Source organism: Ahaetulla prasina, chromosome 2 (genome assembly GCF_028640845.1).
Source record: "Ahaetulla prasina isolate Xishuangbanna chromosome 2, ASM2864084v1, whole genome shotgun sequence".
In the NCBI taxonomy this organism is placed as follows: domain Eukaryota; kingdom Metazoa; phylum Chordata; class Lepidosauria; order Squamata; family Colubridae; genus Ahaetulla; species Ahaetulla prasina.
Window position 1 is genome coordinate 8,110,120 of NC_080540.1, and position 20,656 is coordinate 8,130,775.

General features: G+C 45.3%; 1 protein-coding gene and 1 pseudogene across 1 annotated transcript; both read right to left on the reverse strand.

The window, feature by feature from the left end:
- LOC131193108 (zinc finger protein 658B-like) overlaps positions 1 to 20,656 on the reverse strand; it is a 172,399-nt pseudogene that overhangs the window by 134,381 nt on the left and 17,362 nt on the right.
- Positions 516 to 18,915, reverse strand: LOC131189581 (zinc finger protein 572-like). Its single transcript, XM_058165763.1, has 5 exons — positions 18,737 to 18,915; positions 2,629 to 2,724; positions 1,310 to 2,511; positions 1,174 to 1,178; positions 516 to 1,093 (listed from the first exon to the last, which is right to left on the reverse strand). Exons 3-5 carry the CDS (start codon positions 1,941 to 1,943, stop codon positions 806 to 808), a joined length of 927 nt encoding a protein of 308 aa, XP_058021746.1. The 5' UTR covers positions 1,944 to 2,511; positions 2,629 to 2,724; positions 18,737 to 18,915; the 3' UTR covers positions 516 to 805.

The following is a 20,656-nucleotide window of genomic DNA, read 5'->3' on the forward strand; positions in this document are numbered from 1 at the left end:
ACCCAAAAGTTGGTGTAGTAGATCTCAAGACATTCCTGCAACCCTGAGGTAGTCACTGTTCTGTAATGACTTGAATATTTCTTAATGACTTGAATATTTTTATATTCATATTTTTAATATTTTAACAGCTTCATCAGGGAGAGAAGGAGGTGGGAGGTTGCAAGGCAATCTAAAAACCATTGCAACATGCAACTATAATTGGCAGGTCCCATTACAATGTATCTAGAGACTACTAATATGATGGCTGCGAATTCTGGGACTCAAAATCTGGAGGACACCAAGGTAGAAGATGGAAAGTCCACCTGGAAATTTATCATATACAAAAAACACCACCCAAAAGCCTTTTGAGAATTCCATTACTTCTGCAAAATGAAATATCCAAAAACTGCTGTTAACAGAAACAGGTAGTTAGCCCTTTTCATTTTCATTCACCTAGTCTAATCCTGAGACATGTTTGAGTAAAAAGAATGAGGCCAAATTAAAATAGTCAATTATCCTATATTCCTAATGAGAGATTAGAAATGAAATTCAACCCTTCTCTAAACTCATCAATGTTTCCTTCATGTGGATTTTCTTGTAGGAAATAAGAGAAGATTTATACTTGAAGATCGTCCATAGACAGGATATTTGAAGGATTTCTCTCCTGTGTGAGGCATCCAGTGTCTCATGAGGTGGAAATTTTTAATGAAACTTTTCCTACACTCTGGGCACACATATGGTTTCTCTCCTATCTGAGTCCTCTGGTGTCTCACCAGGTGGGAATTCTGGCTAAAATATTCCCACAATTAGGATGTTCCAAGGGTTTCTATCCTGTGTGAGTTCTCTGATGTCTTACCAGGTTGAAATTGTGACTGAAACTTTTTCCACACTCAACACATGCAAAGGGTTTCTCCCCTGTGTGAGTTCTCTGATGTTCCACCAGGCTACAATTCTGAATGAAACTTTTCCCACAATCAGAACATTCAAAGGGTTTCTCTCCTGTGTGAGTTCTCTGGTGTTTCACCAGATTGGAATTCTGACTGAAACTTTTACCACAAATAGGACATTCAAAAGGTTTCTCTTCTGTGTGAGTCCTCTGGTGTTCAGACTGTACCTGAAACTTTTCCACAATCAGGACATTCAAAGGGTTTTCTCCTGTGTGAGTCCTCTGATGGTTCACCAGTCAGAATTGACTGAAACTTTTCCCATCAGGACATTCAAAGGGTTTCTCTCCTGTGAGTTCTCTGGTGTTCACCAGAATTCTGACTGAAACTTTTCCCACAGAGGACATTCAAAGGGTTTCTCTCCTGTGAGTCCTCTGATGATTCACCAGGCTGATTCAAACTTTTCCCACAGTCAGGACATTCAAAGGGTTTCTCTCCTGTGTGAGTTCTCTGGTGTCTTATCAGATAGGAATTCTGACTGAAACTTTTCCCGCAATCAGGACATTCAAAGGGTTTCTCTCCTGTGTGAATCCTCTGGTGTTTCATTAGCTTGTAATTCTGACTGAAACTTTTCCCACAAAGAGGACATTCAAAGGGTTTCTCTCCTGTGTGAGTCCTCTGATGATTCACCAGGTGGGAATTCCGACTGAAACTTTTCCCACAAAGAGGACATTCAAAGGGTTTCTCTCCTGTGTGAGTCCTCTGATGATTCACCAGGCAGGAATTCTGACTGAATCTTTTCCCACAGTCAGGACATTCAAAGGGTTTCTCTCCTGTGTGTGTTCTCTGGTGTCTTATCAGATTGGAATTGTGACTGAAACTTTTCCCGCAATCAGGACATTCAAAGGGTTTCTCTCCTGTGTGAGTCCTCAGGTGTCTCACAAGGTGGGAATTTCCAATGAAATGTTTCCCACAGTCAGGACAATCATACGGCTTCTCTCCCATGTGGGTCCTCTGGTGTATCAGCAAGTTGCCATTTTCACTAAAGGATTTACCACATTGGGAGCACTTGTAGGGCATCTCTCCTTTGTGGGTCTTTCCATTAACGAAAAAGGAGCTGTTTTATCACATTCAGATAATTTGTATTTGCTTTTCTCCAGAGTGGATTCTCCCCTGCATAATCTCTTGTGATTAGAAGTTTGCTTTTCTCACAATAGGCACATCTATGCAGCTTTTTCACCATTGATATTCTTGAGAAGGTCAAAAATATGTGTGATCCCTTGTTTAGGGGTGCTTTAATTTAAGCCCTTTTCTTTCTTCCAGGGCAAGACCTGCATTACTATCTGCCCTATGTAACTATCCAATTCAGCTTTTCCTCCACACTGACTTCCAGATATTTCCCTCTTTTTCTGAAATGGAAAAATAATCTCCCCTGACCGTTTTGTATAACCTATCACTGAGTTCCACATACTCTACATTTTCCAGCTAGAAATCTGTTCTTGATTTTCTTTCCTTTATCTTTCACCTGCTAGGTGAATTGTGTGGTTTTTCCTGAAGAAAATGGAGAATATTTTTATTTTTGCTTTGCTTTTCAATGTTGCTTGTTATTCTCAGTTGTCCACTGTGATCTTATCAGCATCATCTTTGTCTGTAAGATTCAAATAAAAATGCAGCTTTTATTGTTTGTAAAAAGGTTGCAGAAGATGTGAAAAAAGTATACATTACAATGAAAAAGCAATTCCACAATGGTAGAATAATCTCTTACATTAATTGTGACATTTGACTACCGAGATCCAAGTTCAAATATCCATTCATTCATGAAATTCACTTGTTGACTTAGGTCAGTCACAAATTCTCAGCCCTGCAAAAGTTTATGTGCAAAAGTTTCAAATACAGTTATGTGAAAAAGAAAGTACACCCTCTTTGTGTTCTTTGATTTTAAGATGGAATAACATGGAATAACATGGAATAAAATGGGAAAAGGGATTCATTAGAATCCTAATGAATTGTGTTCAAATTCCACTCTTGGTGTTAGAAGATTCATATTATACAGACAAGTCAAAAAATGTTAAAGTGCTTAACCACAATTATAACTACAGGAAGTTCATAGCCGAAACCACACACAGCTTGACAGGAAACTGAACTTAGATCGCTTTGTAAGAAACCTGTGCCCTAGTTAGCAGAAGGACTCATGAAATAAGCTTATAGCAACATTTAGGGGGGCAACTGAGATAGTGGGCTGTCAATAAGCCAATCATGCTCTGATATATGCTTGTACAACCATATAGAGAAAGATTTTTTTTCGTTTTCCTGTTTCCTGTATTGTCTCAAGCATAAAGATATGTACATCAGAACACCTCGTTGTTCAGTGGGTTATATTTGCACAAAACCACTGATCCTGCATTTGATTAAACCTTTTCTGTTTGATCCCGGAATTCCTTGTCAATCCTTTGAATTCCATAACAAATTCTGGCGACCATGAAGGGACTGACAGGAAGAGGCTGTTGACCTTCCAGACGGACTGCCCTGGTGGGTAATCCCCTGTCCCAGCGTTTGAAAGCTCCAAGCCAGCTCCATAGCCCTTGCCTACGGGGAGACTTCATCGAAGGGATAGAGGACACGCCCGCCAGCGAAGCACTCCAGTCAAGGATCCTTGAGGACAAACAGAATTGGCTCTCCAGTCCGCGGACCAAGAAGACAGTCTGCAGGCGAGTATATATATATATATATATATATATATATATATATATATATATATATATATATATATATATATATAAGAGAGTGTTACCCCAATCATTTTTGGATTGGGAAGGGAGGACTGATCCTCCTCAAGGAGATGGGTGGTCGTGCCTAAGCCTCCAAGTACGTAGAAGTCTCAGTAAGAGAGTGTTACCCCAATCACGTTTGGATTGGGAAGGGAGGACTGATCCTCCAGGAGATGGGTCGTCGTGCCTAAGTCTTCAAGTAGGTAGGATTCTGTGTGGGTGGAAAGAATAGCAAAAGAAGTGGCCCACAGACACCTCAGCAATGCATGTTGGATAAATCCTAAGCCAGGTTGGAGTTCCACCTCAGCTGGTTATTCTAGGGATGATGGTGACCCAGTGGCCCCCGTTCACCTTGAGGATGGCGACTCCTCAGAATGGCCCACCTTTGGCGTAAGGTGGCCAGGGCCCACGTTTGGCATAACGTGACCAATGACCGGGTCCTTGGACCCAGAACTCATGTCGAGAGTTCACCAAAAAGTGACGGGCGATGGACATTGGGACCAATATCCCTATATTGATCAGTGGAAGACCCCCATGGCTGCTTAAGTGCCAGGCAGAATTTGCAAGAGTTTGCTTGGTGAAGTCTAAACAGACAGGGAGAAAGAAGACCTTAGTACCAAAGATTTTGAGCCAGGAAGATAGGGAGGACCTTGTTAGACCTCCTCCCTACATTCCTAGACCAGGTGGAAGCATACCAGCCAAATAAGACCAATGGCCCCTCCAGCTATTAAGACTGAACTGATCACTGTACAGCCAAAAGCAGTTGATCTGAAACAGAACAAAGACAAGAACAGAAAAGCCTCTGTGTCTTCGGTTAGTTCCGATGACTCAGTGTCAAGTGAAAAGACACAAGAGATAATTGATCTCATGTCCACAATCATAGAAAGCCATAAACCAACCTGGCAGGACATGCAGCAACTTCTGACCACATTGTTAAATCTGGAAGGGAGAGAAAAATATAGATTGGCAAAGGACAAAGTCCTTAAAAGGAGATATCCTGATGATCTGCAAGGAGCCCACCAGCAGTGTGATATGGCTGCTGTAGAAGCAGATCCCCATTGGAACCCAGGAAATAATCAACACATGACTGAGCTGGGTCAGTATCGTGAGTTATGTCTAAAAGCCTTAAGAGAAGCGGCCGTGAGGCCTGTTAATTACAATGCAGGGACACATGTATGGCAGGAAAAGACTGAGTCACCAGCATCCTTCCTAGCCAGATTAATTGATGCCTATAAGATAAATACAGGAATTAATATTGAAGATCCCCAAAACCGTGCTCTGCTAATTGAAAGGTTTATAACTCAGAGTGCTCCAGTTATCAGAGCAAAATTATAGAAGATAGAAGGAACCCTAGGGAAGAATGTATCAGAGATAGTGGAAATAGCCCAGAAGGTAAATAGGAATAGAGACAGAGAAGAAGAAAAGAAATGGGATGTACAGAAGAAAAAAAGTGGAAATTATTATTTTATTATTATTATTTATTAGATTTCTATACCGCCCTTTTCCCGAAGGACTCAGGGCGGTGTACAGCCAAAATAAAAACAAACAATACAATATACAATTAAAACAAGAATTTAAAAACTTATTACACAATTGGCCTAAGACTTTAAAACATTTAAAATTCTAAAAACCCATTAAAATTCATAATATAAATTTAAAAACCAACAAAATTTAAGCCAGCCCTGCGCGAATAAATAATTGTGTTTTCAATTCGCGGCGGAAGGTCCAAAGGTCAGATATTTGGCGTAAACCAGGGGGAAGTTCGTTCCAGAGAGTAGGAGCCCCCACAAAGAAGGACCTTCCCCTGGGGGCCGCCAGCCGACATTGTTTGGCGGACGGCACCCTGAGAAGTCCCTCTCTGTGTGAGCGTACGAGTCGGTGGGAGGCATGAGGAAACAGTAGGTGGTCCCGTAAGTACCCAGGCCCTAAGCCATGGAGCGCTTTAAAGGTAGTAACCAGAACCTTAAAGTGCACCCGAAAGACCACAGGCAGCCAGTGCAGTCTGCGCAGGAGTGGTGTTACATGGGAGCTACGTGGAGCTCCCTCTATCACCTGCGCAGCTGCATTCTGGACTAACTGAAGCCTCCGAGTGCACCTCAAGGGGAGCCCCATGTAGAGAGCATTACAATAATCCAAGCGAGAGGTAACAAGAGCATGAGTGACTGTGCACAAGGCATCCCGATCAAGGAAGGGGCGCAACTGGCGAACCAGGCGAACCTGGTGAAAGGCCCTCCTGGAGACGGCCGTCAAATGATCTTCAAACGACAGCCGTTCATCCAGGAGAACACCCAAGTTGCGCACCCTTTCCTTTGGGGCCAATAACTCGCCTCCAACAGTCAGCTGCAGCCGGGGTGCCGGCATCCACAGCCACTCTGTCTTGGAGGGATTGAGCTTGAGCCTGTTCCTCCCCATCCAGACCCGTACGGAAATGTTGGCAGTAGCCTTAGGAGGAATGAAGATCGGTCCCAACCAATGCGCCAACTGTAAACAGGAAGGCCATTGGAAGAATGAATGTCCCAGAAGAGGAAAAAGAGGAATAGGACCCCGTTCTGGAATGAGAGGAAGAGGAATGAGAGGAAGAGGATTGAGAGGACCCAGAGACCATCAAGGCAGCCATCATATAGTGGAGGAAGAGGAAAGGCCATATCACCAGGACAGTCAAGATAAAGAAATGATAGGACTGGCTGAAATAGATTGGGAAGACTGAAGGGGTAGGGTTCTGAGGCCCCACCCCCTGAATCCATATAAAATTGAAAGTGGGAGGACAAATGGTCTCAATGTTAATAGATACGGGTGCAAGTCGATCCGTATTAAATAAAATTATTGGAACCCCCTCGGAGAGGTCAATAAAAATACAAGGCATGTCAGGGAATGCCAGTATCAAATCACTTTTAAACCTACTCAAATGTCAAGTAGAAAAAGGTTCAGTAACCCACCAATTTGTGTATATCCCTGAATGCCCAATAACTTTCCTGGGATGAGATTTATTGAGTAAATTGCAAGCTACAATTTCATTCAATGAAGAAGGACAAAAATTAATAGTACAACATCCAGTGACAGAGACATGAGATTAATGATGGCAATAGAAACTAGTTGTGGGATAGATTGGAAACAGTTCAAAGTACCAAATTTATGAACTGAAGATAACCCCCCGGGTTTGCCAAAAATGCCATTCCAGTAGAGGTACAACTCAAGCCCAATTATCACCCAGTAAATGTCCCACAAAGATATTACTCCACAGAAGCTTTACAAGCAATCCAGGACTTAACAGAAAAATATCTTAATGCCCATATTCTGAGTAAGACCTGATCTCCATGGAACACTGCTATTTTGCCTGTGAGAAAGCCTAATGGAAAATGGAGGCCAGCCCAAGATCTAAGACCCCTTAATAGGCAGGTGGTCACTCTACACGCTTTAGTCTCCAATCCCTATGTTTTACTTAGCACATTGCCTGCCTCTGCAGGCTGGTTCTCAGTAGTAGATCTGAAAGATGCCTTCTTCACTATTCCATTAGCAGAAGGGAGCAAGAACCTGTTTGCTTTTGAATGGACTAATCCTAAAACTAGAGTAAAGACCCAATATACGTGGACTCGCAGACCCCCAGTACTTTTCACCCCTATTCAGGGATATCCCGACTTGGGGCATAAGTGGGGTATAGAGACACAAAAACTAGTCAAGGAACTACAATTGCATAACTATCAAGTGAGCAAATTAAGGAATTATGTCCTAGAACAGGTTCCACCCCCAGAAATGACTCCAACACATACCTTTAAACCAGGAGATAGGGTATGGGTCAAGCATTGGAAAGATGACCCCCTGATGCCTAGATGGAAAGGACCCTACACTGTTATAATGAGCTCTCCATTAGCACTTAAAACGCTAGAAGGGAAGAGCTGGATCCATTGGACCAGACTGAAGGCGGCAAAAGACTCTGACCCAGTACAATATCAAGTGCAGAGGACAGATAGACCCCTAGTACTGAGATTCACTAGAAAGCATCATACTGGACCTGACCGGAAAAGGGTTCTCAACGTATAATGTGAAGATAGACTTTGCTGAATCCTACCGGCAATGCATTCTCTACGCACAGTCTGAGACAACAAGCCTTGCCGAATCACTCCGGAAGCTGATTCCCGGCACAAGGCCGAAGAATTTGGATGAGGAACACACCGTGAAAAAGATTTAATATGTTTTAGAAAATATTTGCTCGAACATATGCAGCTATAGTAGCAGTAACTTTGGCTATAGTGAACTTGATTGTGTTACTTGTGTTTTGCTGTGTAGGACAGTTATTCTTTTGGGGTCGCCCCCAACACAAAAGAACTGGTACTAAGTCAACAACCATTGACTGTGATAGCGACCAGTTCGACACTCCTGTAGATATTTATGTTTGAGGAAACCTGGGAGTGGGGACTCTGGGCCACTGTCCTATTCCTAGGTCTGTGGACATTGTGTATAACGAACAAGAACTGGTTTTTTGGGCTACCTAAGACTAATCTTCCCCTACAAATCACATATACGTCTAAACCCTTTCCTGACGTGGTGATTTTGTACACAAAAGGTCTAGGAAGTGAATAAGGTCTTGTGAGAGTAGAGAGAAGACAATCATGACCTTTCTGTGGCTTGGGATGTTATTGGCAGGGAGCCTACTGAGTAATAGTGCCCTGAACAGTAGTTCCCAAGGTTGTGAGAAGGCCCAAGAAATCCCCCATGCCCTTGAAGGAAGATTCGGGGATGTGGAGCTGGACAAAAACAGGTCACAGAGTGAGGTCACCTTGGATCAGGTCTGCTCTTGCCAACGATGTGTCATTTCTGATAGGTGGCGTAGATACCAACCTAGACCCACTCCTAGGCCTAAAGAGAAGCTCCTGACAATTCCTGTGAAGGGAGGAGTAGACAAAAGGGAGAACGGGCCTTTGCAACAACTGAGAAAAGGGGATGACCTGTTGAGGATCTTGGAATTGGGACATAGCCTCGTTAACCAGTCTGACCCTGCCTTGGGTCAAAAATGCTGGCTATGTTTGTCAGCTGGTCCTTCATCCTATCATGCTGTTCCAGTTGAACCAGATCTCTGGGCCAGAACCAAACCACAATATTCCTTGAGAAAGACATTGGAAGGAGAACCCATGGGGCAGCGGGCAAATTGCAAGGAGACTTTTATCATGCATTCAGGAGACTGGGAGTGAGCCGCCTTCCCTTTGTTGGCCCAATAGCCATTGGTGTGGAGATTCTAGGCTCACCCACCTTGTGTGTGAAGAGACATCAAGAGGCTGGTATTCCAGTAGGGTCTCCCTGAAAGGAGAACAGGAGAACAATGTCCATCAGAAATAAGCCTCACTCACCCCTTATGGATGTAAAATTAACCAGGGGTATGTCTCCTTCCGCCCACCACTTATTTCAAAAAAAGGTCTCCTTCACACGGACACCATTTGTCTCCCTTGTGAGATGAGGAGGATGGAATCTGTCTTTGGAAAATTGCCCAAAAATATTTCAGCCACCTCAACTCCCTATCTGGCTCTCCATTCGTGTTAAATCAGGTTTATGTATCCTCTTTCTCCCTGGAAATACCACTTCCCGGTATCTCTTCGAAGGTCCAATTCTCAGAGATAAACAAAAGAATCCTTCACTAGAAGTCCCATTACAGCCGTTGACTGGCATGCTAGTGGCAGGGACTTTTGGGGTTTGGACTAATGAAAAGAACCACTGAGATCATGCCTTTTCTATGAACATAGGTGTATGTATTGGGGAAAATGGAGTTTTCTTCTTATGTGGGGGGAATGCATATTTGTGTTTGCCTACAAACTGGCTCCAAACCCCTTGATGAAGATGATGATTCTGATACAGGAACATATATGCAACTAGAACCCTGGGATTGCAGAGACTGCCCCCAGAAAATGGGAATTGAGGGTTATTCATGTGTATCATTTACCCCTTTTCTTCTTATTGAAGTATTCTCAACCTGGGTTGATTATGTTATGCTACATATTATAGATTTGCTTCACTTATCAAGATGTTGTAAATGCTCCAACATTGGACATTCTTAAGAATTATCTGTTTGGAATAATATAGGGTATCCTGCCTGGGCGGGGTTGGACTAGATGACCTGCAGGGTCCCTCCTAACTCTGTTTAAGACTGTGCTGCCGCGCTTCCTGTGCAGAGCAGAAAACAAAAGAACAGAGTTCTGTCTTAAGGCAGCACCTCCCATACCTCCGCCTCTTTATGCACTAAGAAAGACCGGAAAGAGCAGTCTTACCAAGACCAAGAAGAAAAAAGAGAGTTTTATTAGGTATATTCATATTCATGTCCATGGCTCTACATGAAAAGCTCTGCGCATGTGCAAGATGGCGGCTTGCTAGAAGATCGGAGCCGACGACGGGATGATCTGCGGTGGATGGCGGCGTCCTGGTGGCAAGCCGAGCTGCCTGCTCCCTCCGGCCTGCTGTATCATCCCCTTGGCAGCCGTGGGAGAGGTCTGTGGACCTTCTCGGACTCACGGCTGCTGAGAACGAGGCCGGGAGGGCGAGGACGAGCGGCGGATGGCGGCCATTTTCCTGGGCGCGGGGTGAGGCTGCGGCTCATCGTTTGCTGATGAAAGACGAGGCCGCGGCTTGTCCTTCTTCCTGCAGTGGAACATCCGCGGTGTTCCGACCTTCCCCCCGGCCGTGCTTCGAGCGGCGATGGGGGTGAAGGGTTGTTGCCGGTTCTCCTATCGTCTTCCCTGCCTCAGACTCTCTACCAGGGTGTCACGTTCTGCTCCTTGGGAACCTGCGGCATTTTACAGCGTGCCGGCCTTCCTCGGAGGTGCCTGGCCTGGCCCTTGGAAAAGGCCTGGCCCTGTGGAGTGGTCAGGCTTTTGGACAGGACCTGGATTTTTTGGAGCGAGTGGCCTGCCTGGGAGAGGTTTTGGCCTTGGAGCATCTTGGCGGAGGGCAGCGGTGTGGTAGGCGTCGGAGGAGTCCTGGCCTACTTTGGCCTGTTTCTTCCCATTAGTGCAATGTGCAATGTCATCTGCACTTTACATGGCCTTTTGGGACTCTTTGGCCATGATTGTTCCCTTGGAACTGCTGTGGAAGATGTCTTGAGACCGGTTTGCGATCTGCCGGGGGACTTATCCGGAAACAACGGTGGACACCGATGGCGGTGATAGAAGAGCCACCTACCTCATTTTTAAGGATTTTAGGACTGAGCTATGGGCGGATTAGCAGTATATCCTGGACTTATTGAGATCCTTGGACCAGGACTTTATTATGGACTAGTTGCCATAAATGCTATCTGCCTATTTTTTCCATCTTTTTTCCATCTTTATACTATTTCTGTCATCATATGCCAGCCCCGATTTGAAGAGTCATCAGATAATGGGTATCCATTTGAGGAACTGTTACGTAATATTCTCCCATCCTGGGACAGTATCACCTCTCGCCGACTTCTATCTTATCTATGTGATATTCAGTACATGAACTCTTGCACCTGCGAGGTGCCCCCGCCTCGCAGGAATGGCCCGCCTCATTACCGAGGGCCGGCCTCAATGACGGGTCTTGGGACCCACAGAGGTGGCATGCATTGAGGAAGAGTCTTTGGGGTTTTTTAGATAGGGAATTTTTAAGGGGTGGGAGGGTAAGGGCGGGTGTTGGGGGTCCCGTCGGGAGGGGGGCCAGTTTCTGTGTGTGCTCGCGGGGTTCATTTAACAGGTTCGAAGGTTATGGAGGAGGATTGCGTTCCTTTTGGTGAGGGTGGTACTATTTGTACGGTAAGTGGGAGGGGCAGATATGGCGGAAGTGAGGGCTCGCATCGTTTTTGGGGGGCGCGCGCTCGATGTTTGAAGGCAATCGCGCGCCCCGATCCCTCAGACTTCTCCCGTTCCCCGGATGGTCAAGACCCTCAGAGCCTAGGCCTCCGGCTGATGTTGTGCAATGCACAGTCCATGGCTAACAAGGCCCCCCTAATTTATGATCTTATCTAGGGGGGTTCTGCGGACCTTATGGGCGTTATGGAAACCTGGTTGGGCACAGAAGGGGGCGTGCCCCTTGTTGAAATGTGCCCACCGGGTTTCCGAGCATTCCATCAGCCGAGGGCCCAAGGTAGGGATGGGGGGGTGGCGGTTGTTATTAAGGAGAGTCTAGAGCCGAGGGAGACCACTGTACCTCAGATTGCCGGCTGTGAATCCCTCTTTGTGAGGTGGGGTCATAGGTGTCAGATGGGCTTGTTTGTCACATACCTGGCTCCTTGCTGCGTGACAGCAGCCCTGCCCGAGCTCCTGGAGGTGCTTGCTGGAGTGGCAGTTGAGACCCCCAGACTTATGGTCATGGGGGACTTTAACCTGCCATCGACTGGCATGTCATCGACAGCAGCTCGGGAGTTCATGGCTTCTATGATGGCCTTGGACCTGACTCAAGTAGTCGATGGCCCTATTCACATTGGGGGAGGCACGCTGGACCTGATTTTTATCTCTGGACAGTGGTTGAAGGATCTGGACTTGAGAGATTTAGTGACTGAACCTTTGTCATGGTCAGATCACTCTCTCCTTTGTCTAGACTTTCTGACCGCCACTCAACACTGCAGGGAGACGGGACCAATACGTTGATTCCGTCCCAGGCGCCTGCTGGACCCGGAGAGGTTCTGGATGGGAGGGTCTGGCTCACGGCACGGCTGAAGAACTAATCGCAGCTTGGGAACTGGCCACGACTGGGGCTCTAAACCATGTCATGCCTTTGCGGCCTCTGACCCGGCATAGGTCTCAACCAGCTCCTTGGTTCTCCAAGGGGCTGAGGGAGATGAAACCCCGGAGAAGACACCTAGAGAGTTCCTGGAGGTCCAGTCGTTCAGAGGCTGATCGGACACTAGTTAGGTCATATAATAGGACCTACCTAGTGGCATTGAGGGAAGCGAGACGTTGTTACGTCTTCTCCCTCATTGCGTCGGCAGATAACCGCCCGGCCGCCCTGTTTCGGGTGACTCGCTCTCTCCTTCAGCAGGGGGAGCGGGATGACCCGGTGCAGGGGCGTGCCTTGTTGAAATGTGCCCACCGGGTTTCCGAGCATTCCATCAGCCGAGGGCCCAAGGTAGGGATGGGGGGGTGGCGGTTGTTATTAAGGAGAGTCTAGAGCCGAGGGAGACCACTGTACCTCAGATTGCCGGCTGTGAATCCCTCTTTGTGAGGTGGGGTCATAGGTGTCAGATGGGCTTGTTTGTCACATACCTGGCTCCTTGCTGCGTGACAGCAGCCCTGCCCGAGCTCCTGGAGGTGCTTGCTGGAGTGGCAGTTGAGACCCCCAGACTTATGGTCATGGGGGACTTTAACCTGCCATCGACTGGCATGTCATCGACAGCAGCTCGGAAGTTCATGGCTTCCATGACGGCCTTGGACCTGACTCAAGTAGTTGATGGCCCTACTCACATTGGGGGAAGCACGCTGGACCTGATTTTTATCTCCGGACAGTGGTTGAAGGATCTGGACTTGAGGGATTTAGTCACTGAACCTTTGTCATGGTCAGATCACTCTCTCCTTCGCCTGGACTTTCTGACCGCCACTCAATACCGCAGGGAGACGGGACCAATACGTTGGTTCCGTCCCAGGTGCCTGATGGACCCGGAGAGGTTCCGGACGGAGCTTGGGCCGTTTCCTGAGGGTCTGGCTCACGGCACGGCCGAGGAACTAGCCGCAGCCTGGGAACGGGCCGCGGCTGGGGCTTTAGACCGTGTCGTGCCTTTGCGGCCTCTGACCCGGCATAGGTCTCAACCAGCTCCTTGGTTCTCTGAGGGAGATGAAACGCCGGAGAAGACGCCTAGAGAGTTCTTGGAGGTCCTGTCGTTCAGAGGCTGATAGGACACTAGTTAGGTCATATAATAGACCTACCTAATGGCATTGAGGGAAGCGAGACGTTGTTACGTCTCCTCCCTCATTGCGTCGGCAGATAACCGCCCGGCCGCCCTGTTTCGGGTGACTCACTCTCTCCTTCAACAGGGGGAGCGGGATGACCCGTTACAGGGACGTGCTGAGGAGTTTAGTGGTTATCTATACGATAAAATCGTTCAGCTTAGGGATGGCCTGGACCAAAATTGGGTGGATCCAGGTGAGATGTCGGAGAGCTGTCTTGTTGAGACTGTTTGGGATGAGTTTGACCCTGTGGCTCCCGAGGACATGGACAGGTTATTGGGGAGGTTGAATGCCACGACATGTTTACTGGACCCGTGCCCCTCCTGGTTGGTACTGGCCACGCAGGAGGTGACATGAGGCTGGCTCCAGGGGATTACGAATGCTTCTTTGTTGGAGGGGTTCTTCCCGGCTGCCTTGAAAGAGGCGGTGGTGAGACCTCTCCTCAAGAAGCCTTCCCTGGACCCAGCTGTATTAGGTAATTATCGTCCGGTGTCCAACCTTCGCTTTGTGGCGAAGGTTGTAGAGAGTGTGGTGGCATGTCAATTACCCCGGTACCTGGATGAAACTGTCTATCTAGACCCGTTCCAGTCCGGCTTTCGGCCCGGATACAGCACGGAGTTGGCTTTGGTCGCGTTGGTTGATGATCTCTGGAGGGCCAGGGATAGGGGTTATTCTCTGCCTTGGTCCTACTAGACCTCTCAGCGGCTTTTGATACCATCGACCATGGTATCTTGCTGCACTGGTTGGAGGGATTAGGAGTGGGAGGCACTGTTTATCGGTGGTTCTCCTCCTATCTCTCTGATCGGTCGCAGACGGTGTTGACGGGAGGGCAGAGGTTGACCCCGAGGCGCCTCACTTGTGGGGTGCCACAGGGGTCGATTCTCTCGCCCCTCCTGTTCAACATCTATATGAAGCCACTGGGTGAGATCATCAGTGGTTTTGGTGTGAGGTACCAACTGTATGCTGATGATACTCAGCTGTACTTTTCCACACCAGGCCACCCCAACGAAGCTATCGAAGTGCTGTCCCGGTGTCTGGAGGCCATACGGGTCTGGATGGGGAGAAACAGGCTCAAGCTCAATCCCTCCAAGACAGAGTTGCTGTGGATGCCGGCACCCCGGTACAGTCAGCTACAGCCGTGGCTGACTGTTGGGGGCGAGTCATTGGCCCCAATGGAGAGGGTGCGCAACTTGGGCGTTCTCCTGGATGGACGGCTGTCTTTTGAAGACCATTTGACGGCCGTCTCCAGGAGAGCTTTTTACCTACGGGACTGTCTGCTGCCACCGATTGCCTCCCACTGACCCGTGTGCTCTCACAGGGAAGGACTCCTTAGGGTGCCGTCAGCCAAGCAGTGCCGACTGGCGACACCCAGGGGAAGGGCCTTTTCTGTGGGGGCTCCCACCCTCTGGAACGAGCTTCCCCCAGGACTTCGTCAACTTCCTGACCTTCGAACCTTTCACCGCGAGCTTAAGACACATCTATTTATTTGCGCAGGACTGGACTAGAATTTAAAATTTTAAATTTGGTTTTAATTGGGTTTTATTATTTTTACCATAATTTTTTAATATTCGGCCTTATTTAATAAGTTTCTTAATTGATGTTTTATTTTGTATTTATATGTATGTTTTTATCAGACTGTAAACCGCCCTGAGTCCTTCGGGAGATAGGGCGGTATAAAAATATGATTAAATAAATAAAATAAATAAATAAATGCAAAAGTTTTATCCTTTCCTTTCCTTTGCTATATGTTCTAAAACTGAATTAGGTATATTATGCTAAAGATTATATGCTTGCTTTGTTTATTAAGAATTGTGGAATGTTATCCTACTAAAGACCTTGGATAATGGAAGTTTCTGCATAAAAATAAACTTCCAAAGGGGGGAGTAAGCTGGAATAACACGGAATAACATGGAATAAAATGGGAAAAGGGATTCATTAGAATCCTAATGAATTGTGTTCAAATTCCACTCTTGGTGTTAGAAGATTCATATTATACAGACAAGTCAAAAAACGTTAAAGTGCTTAACCACAATTATAACTACAGGAAGTTCATAGCCGAAACCACAGAAAGCTTGACAGGAAATTGAACTTAGATCGCTTTGTAAGACACCTGTGCCCTAGTTAGCAGAAGGACACATGAAATAACCTTATAGCAACATTTAGGGGGGCAACTGAGATAGTGGGCTGTCAATAAGCCAATCATGCTCTGATATATGCTTGTACAACCATATAGAGAAAGATGTTTTTTTCGTTTTCCTGTTTCCTGTATTGTCTCAAGTATAAAGATATGTACATCAGAACACCTTGTTGTTCAGTGGGTTATATTTGCAGAAAACCGCTGATCCTGCGCATGATTAAACCTTTTCTGTTTGATCCCGGAATTCCTTGTCAATCCTTTGAATTCCATAACAATTTTACATATCATGACATAGTAAAAATCATCCAGACCTTAGCAGTTCTTAAAAATGGGTAACTATAATGTCAGATGAACAAAAACAGATGACACATTATACCCATGTCATCATTTTTTTTTACAAAAACAAAGCCATAACAGAGACATGAAAAAGTAAAAACACTCTTACTTCTTCCATAGGTATGAAGAGGCAACGCAGCAGCCAGTGCTATTGATCAAATGCCCTTGATCAATTATCATCAGCAAATGTGACTATATCTATAAAAGCCGAAGTTGTAGGAGTTTCCTGGTCTCCAGCATTGCGATGTGAATTAAATACTAAAGAGTAAAGATATCAGTGGGGATCTTAGAGAAGCAATTGTTGCTGCCCATCAATCTGGGAAGGGTTGTAAGTCTATTTCCAAACAATTTAAAGACCATCATTCTACATTCTACATTCACAAACGGAAAACATTCAAAACAATTGCCAATCTTCCCAGGAGTGGAAGTCCCAGCAAAGTCACCCCAAGTTCAGACAGTGCAATGCTCAGAGAAATTACAAAAAATCCAAGCATTACATCTCAGGCTCTACAGGCCTCATTTAATAATAATAATAATAATAATAATAATAATAATAATAATAATAATAATAATAATAATAATAATAATAATAATAATAATAATAATAATAATAATAATAATAATAATAATAATAATATTTTAATTTATAGACCGCCCTTCTCCCGAAGGACTCAGGGCGGTGAACAGCCAGTTAAAATACAGAAAAACAGACATTATTAAAACAACCCTTAAAAAACTCATTCAATTGGCCAAGACTAAAACACAATTACCCCCTATAAATTATTAAAAAATTTTAAACCCCAATTAATCAGATTAAAAAAATTTTAAAAATCAAGCCAGTCCAGCGAGACGAAACAAATAGGTTTTAAGTTTGCAGCGAAAGGTCCTAAGATCAGACAATTGCCGAAGTCCAGGGGAAAGCTCGTTCCACAGGGTAGGAACCCCCACAGAGAAGGCCCTCCCTCTGGGGGCCGCCAGTCAACATTGTTTGGCTGACGGCACCCTAAGGAGTCCCTCTCTGTGAGAACGCACCGGTCGCTGGGAGATTGAAGCCGGCAGAAGCCGGTCCCGTAAATATCCCGGTCCTAAGCCATGGAGCGCTTTAAAGGTCATCACCAAAACCTTGAAGCGCACCCGGAAGACCACAGGTAGCCAGTGCAGTCTGCGCAGGATAGGTGTTACATGGGAGCTGCGCACTGCTCCCTCAATAACCCGCGCAGCCGCATTCTGGACTAACTGGAGTCTCCGAGTGCTCTTCAAGGGGAGCCCCATGTAGAGAGCATTGCAGTAGTCCAGGTGAGATGTAACGAGAGCATGAGTGACCGTGCATAGGGCATCGTGAGAGAGCATGAGTGACCGTGCATTTAGCATGTTAAGTGTTAAAGTTCATGACAGTACAATTAGAAAAAGACTGAACAAGTATGGTTCGTTTGGTAGGGTTGCCAGGAGAAAGCCTTTGATTTCTAAAAAGGACATGGCAGCAATGCTTGCGTTTGCAAAGTTACATCTGAACAAATCACAAAACTTCTGGAACACTGTCCCTTAGACAGATGAGACCAAAGTGGAGATAAAGCCCACAGTTTACTACCCTTTTCTACTGCTACATGTAGGGATGAATGAAACAAAAAAGAACTTGAATACAATATTGAGAGATCACAAGCATCTAGGTAAGAACGTTAAGGAGTTAGATGCACAAGTAGTTTTTCTCATCTGTACTGCCAACGAAAGGTCAACACCTGGTAAGATAACAAAGGATTCTAGAAGTGAACTGGCTAAAGGGTTGGTGTCGCCAAAAAACCTTTGGATTCCTGGATCATGGTCTGTACTACCTTCATGATAGGCTTTTGGCAAGGGATGGGCTGCATCTCACGGAGACTGGGAAGAATATTTTTGGAAAATGACTGGCTCAACTTATCAGAGGGGGTTAAACTAAAATTGAGGGGGGAGGATGACCAATCTTTAGGATCTCCAGGACCTAATTCCAAGCAGAAATCCCTAGAAAGCAAGTCAAATAATGAGGTAAGGAGGAATGGAAAGGAAGACAAACTCAAATACCAAATAGGCAACATAGGAAGCATACCCACAGACCAATATAAAGACCTCAAGTGCCTATATACAAATGCATAAAGTTTGGGGAACAGAGGGAACTTGAACTATTAATAACATGAAGGTAGTTGGAATTACAGAAACTTGGTGGGATGAAACCCATGACTGGAAGATACTGATAGAAGGTTACAAAGAGCAACCAAGATGATTAGGGGACTGGAAGCTAAAACATATGATGAACAGTTGCACGAACTGGGCATGGCTAGTCTAGTGAAGAGAAGGACCAGGGGAGACATGATAGCAGTATTCCAGTATTTGAGGGGCTGTCATAGAAAGGAGGGGATAAAGCTATTTTCCAAGGCACCTGAAGGCCAGACAAGGAATAATGGATGGAAACTGACCAAGGAGAGATTCAACCTAGAAATACGGAGACATTTTCTGACAGTGAGAACAATCAACCAATGGAACAGCTTTCAGAAGTTGTGGGAGCTTCATCACTGAAACTTTCAAAAAGAGATTGGACTGCCAAATGATGTAGGGTCTCCTGCTTGGGCAAGGAGTTGGACTAGATGACCTAGAAGGTCCCTTCCAATTCTGTTAATCTTTATCTGTAAGGATGTGTGACCATCATTAATGTTAACCAGTTGGCAGCATCCAAACCAAACAGGCCAACCTGCTTCTGGTCTTTCCTCTAACCTGTCCTTAACTCACCTTCCATCTGATGCTTTGATCCTTGGAAGAGCACAAATAACACTCTGCACACCACCTTCCTCCCATGAGTGATCCGGAAGAGGAAGTTCATCTGCGCTTCTCCTCTCCTCCCATCCTATCTAGCAATACAGTACTCAATGGTTTCAGTTCCTTTTAGCTCCAACAGATGGAGCTCTTGTGCTGTTGGCTTTCTAAGTGCAGATGCTGCCTACCTGACTGCCATCTCATCCTAGGAGGTCAAAAAACAGGCTTGTCCTGTTTCTGCCTAAGGCATCTGCAAGATGTTTTCACTGATTACATGCTGTCAAGTCGTTTTCGACTCCCAGCAACTGAGCCAAGTGAAATGTGAAACTACTTAGCTTGTGAAGTTTCACTACGTGGGAAAAGTCCTAAAAGTTTATGAAGTTCAAACTGAATTATGGAATAGGAGTTGGAAAGGACCATCTCTCTAAGCAGGAGACTCTATACTATTCTGGACAAACAGAATGTCCAGTCTCCTCTTTAAAGATCTCATTGCTGGAATACCCACAAGTTGTGGAGGCAAGCTGCTCCACTGATTGATTGGTTTCACGGACAGGGGCTGTCTCAATTCTAGGAAGGATTTGGTTTTGATAAATCTCCCTCTGTTACTTCTTTTACTGCTCTCAGGCACTTTGGGGTATAGGTTGACCCCCTCTTAATGTGTCAGTCCCTCAAATACTGCAAGATTGCTATCACATCAGTCTTAGTCCCCTGTGTCAGACATATCCAACTCTTGCAACTGCTCATCCGATGCTTTAGCCTCCAGTCCCCTAGGTACCTTTGTTGCTCTTTTCTGCACTATTTCTAGAGTCTCAACATCTTTTTTTGTATCATGGCAATCAAAATTGGACACAGCATTTCAAGTGCAGCAGTAATTCATTACTAACACGTCAGGTGATTTTTGATGCTATCCCGCTGGTGATGCAGACTAGGACTGGGTTGGCTTTTTCTGCAGCTGCAGCACACTGCTAGTTCGTACTTAAGTGGTTGTCCGTTAGGACTCCTACATCCCTCTCACAATTACTGATGTTGGGAAAGGTACAACCTCTCCTATGGATGCACATTTAGGAGGGATCGGGGTCGGTTGTAATGTCAAATGGTCACAAAGTGACTAGTCATATGTTAGTATGACCAATCTCTTATGTTAAAGGAATTCAACCCCAGGTTTTTCCATACATTTTTGTCTACTCACTGTTTCCATCCGTGGGGACCTCAGCTACAGGTAGATTACTTTAACAATTACAGGTTATATGCATTTTAACAATTGCAGTGGGTTAGAAACTGTATGTGTGTGGAGATAAAATAGAATAGAATAACAGAGTTGGAAGGGACCTTGGCGGTCTTCTAGAACAATCCCTTTCCTAGGCAGGAAATCCTACACCACTTCAGACAAATGGTTATCCAACATCTACTTAAAAATTTCCTGTGTTGGAGCATTCACAGCTTCTGCAGGCAAGTTGTTCCAGATGGGACAGCCTGGAAAAAATCCCACCAAAAATGGAAAATAACAGTTTTTTTCCAAACAGCTTTGGAAAAAACGGGGAAAAAACTTATTTTTTGTCAAATTTTTATTTATTTATTTATTTATTTATTTATTTATTTATTTATTTTTATTTATTTTATTTATTATATTTGTATACCGCCCTTCTCCCGAAGGACTCAGGGCGGTTCACAGCCAATAAAAAACACAATACATAGAATACAAATTAAAAACTATATAAAAAACTGATTCAATAACGGCCTAAAAATTTAGATACAATTTAAAACCCCATTTAAAACCCCCAATTAAAACCCATAAATTTAAAAAACTAACCCAGTCCTGCGCAGATGAATAAATGCGTTTTAAGCTCATGACGAAGGTTCGGAGGTCCGGAAGTTGTGAGTCGGGGAGTTCGTTCA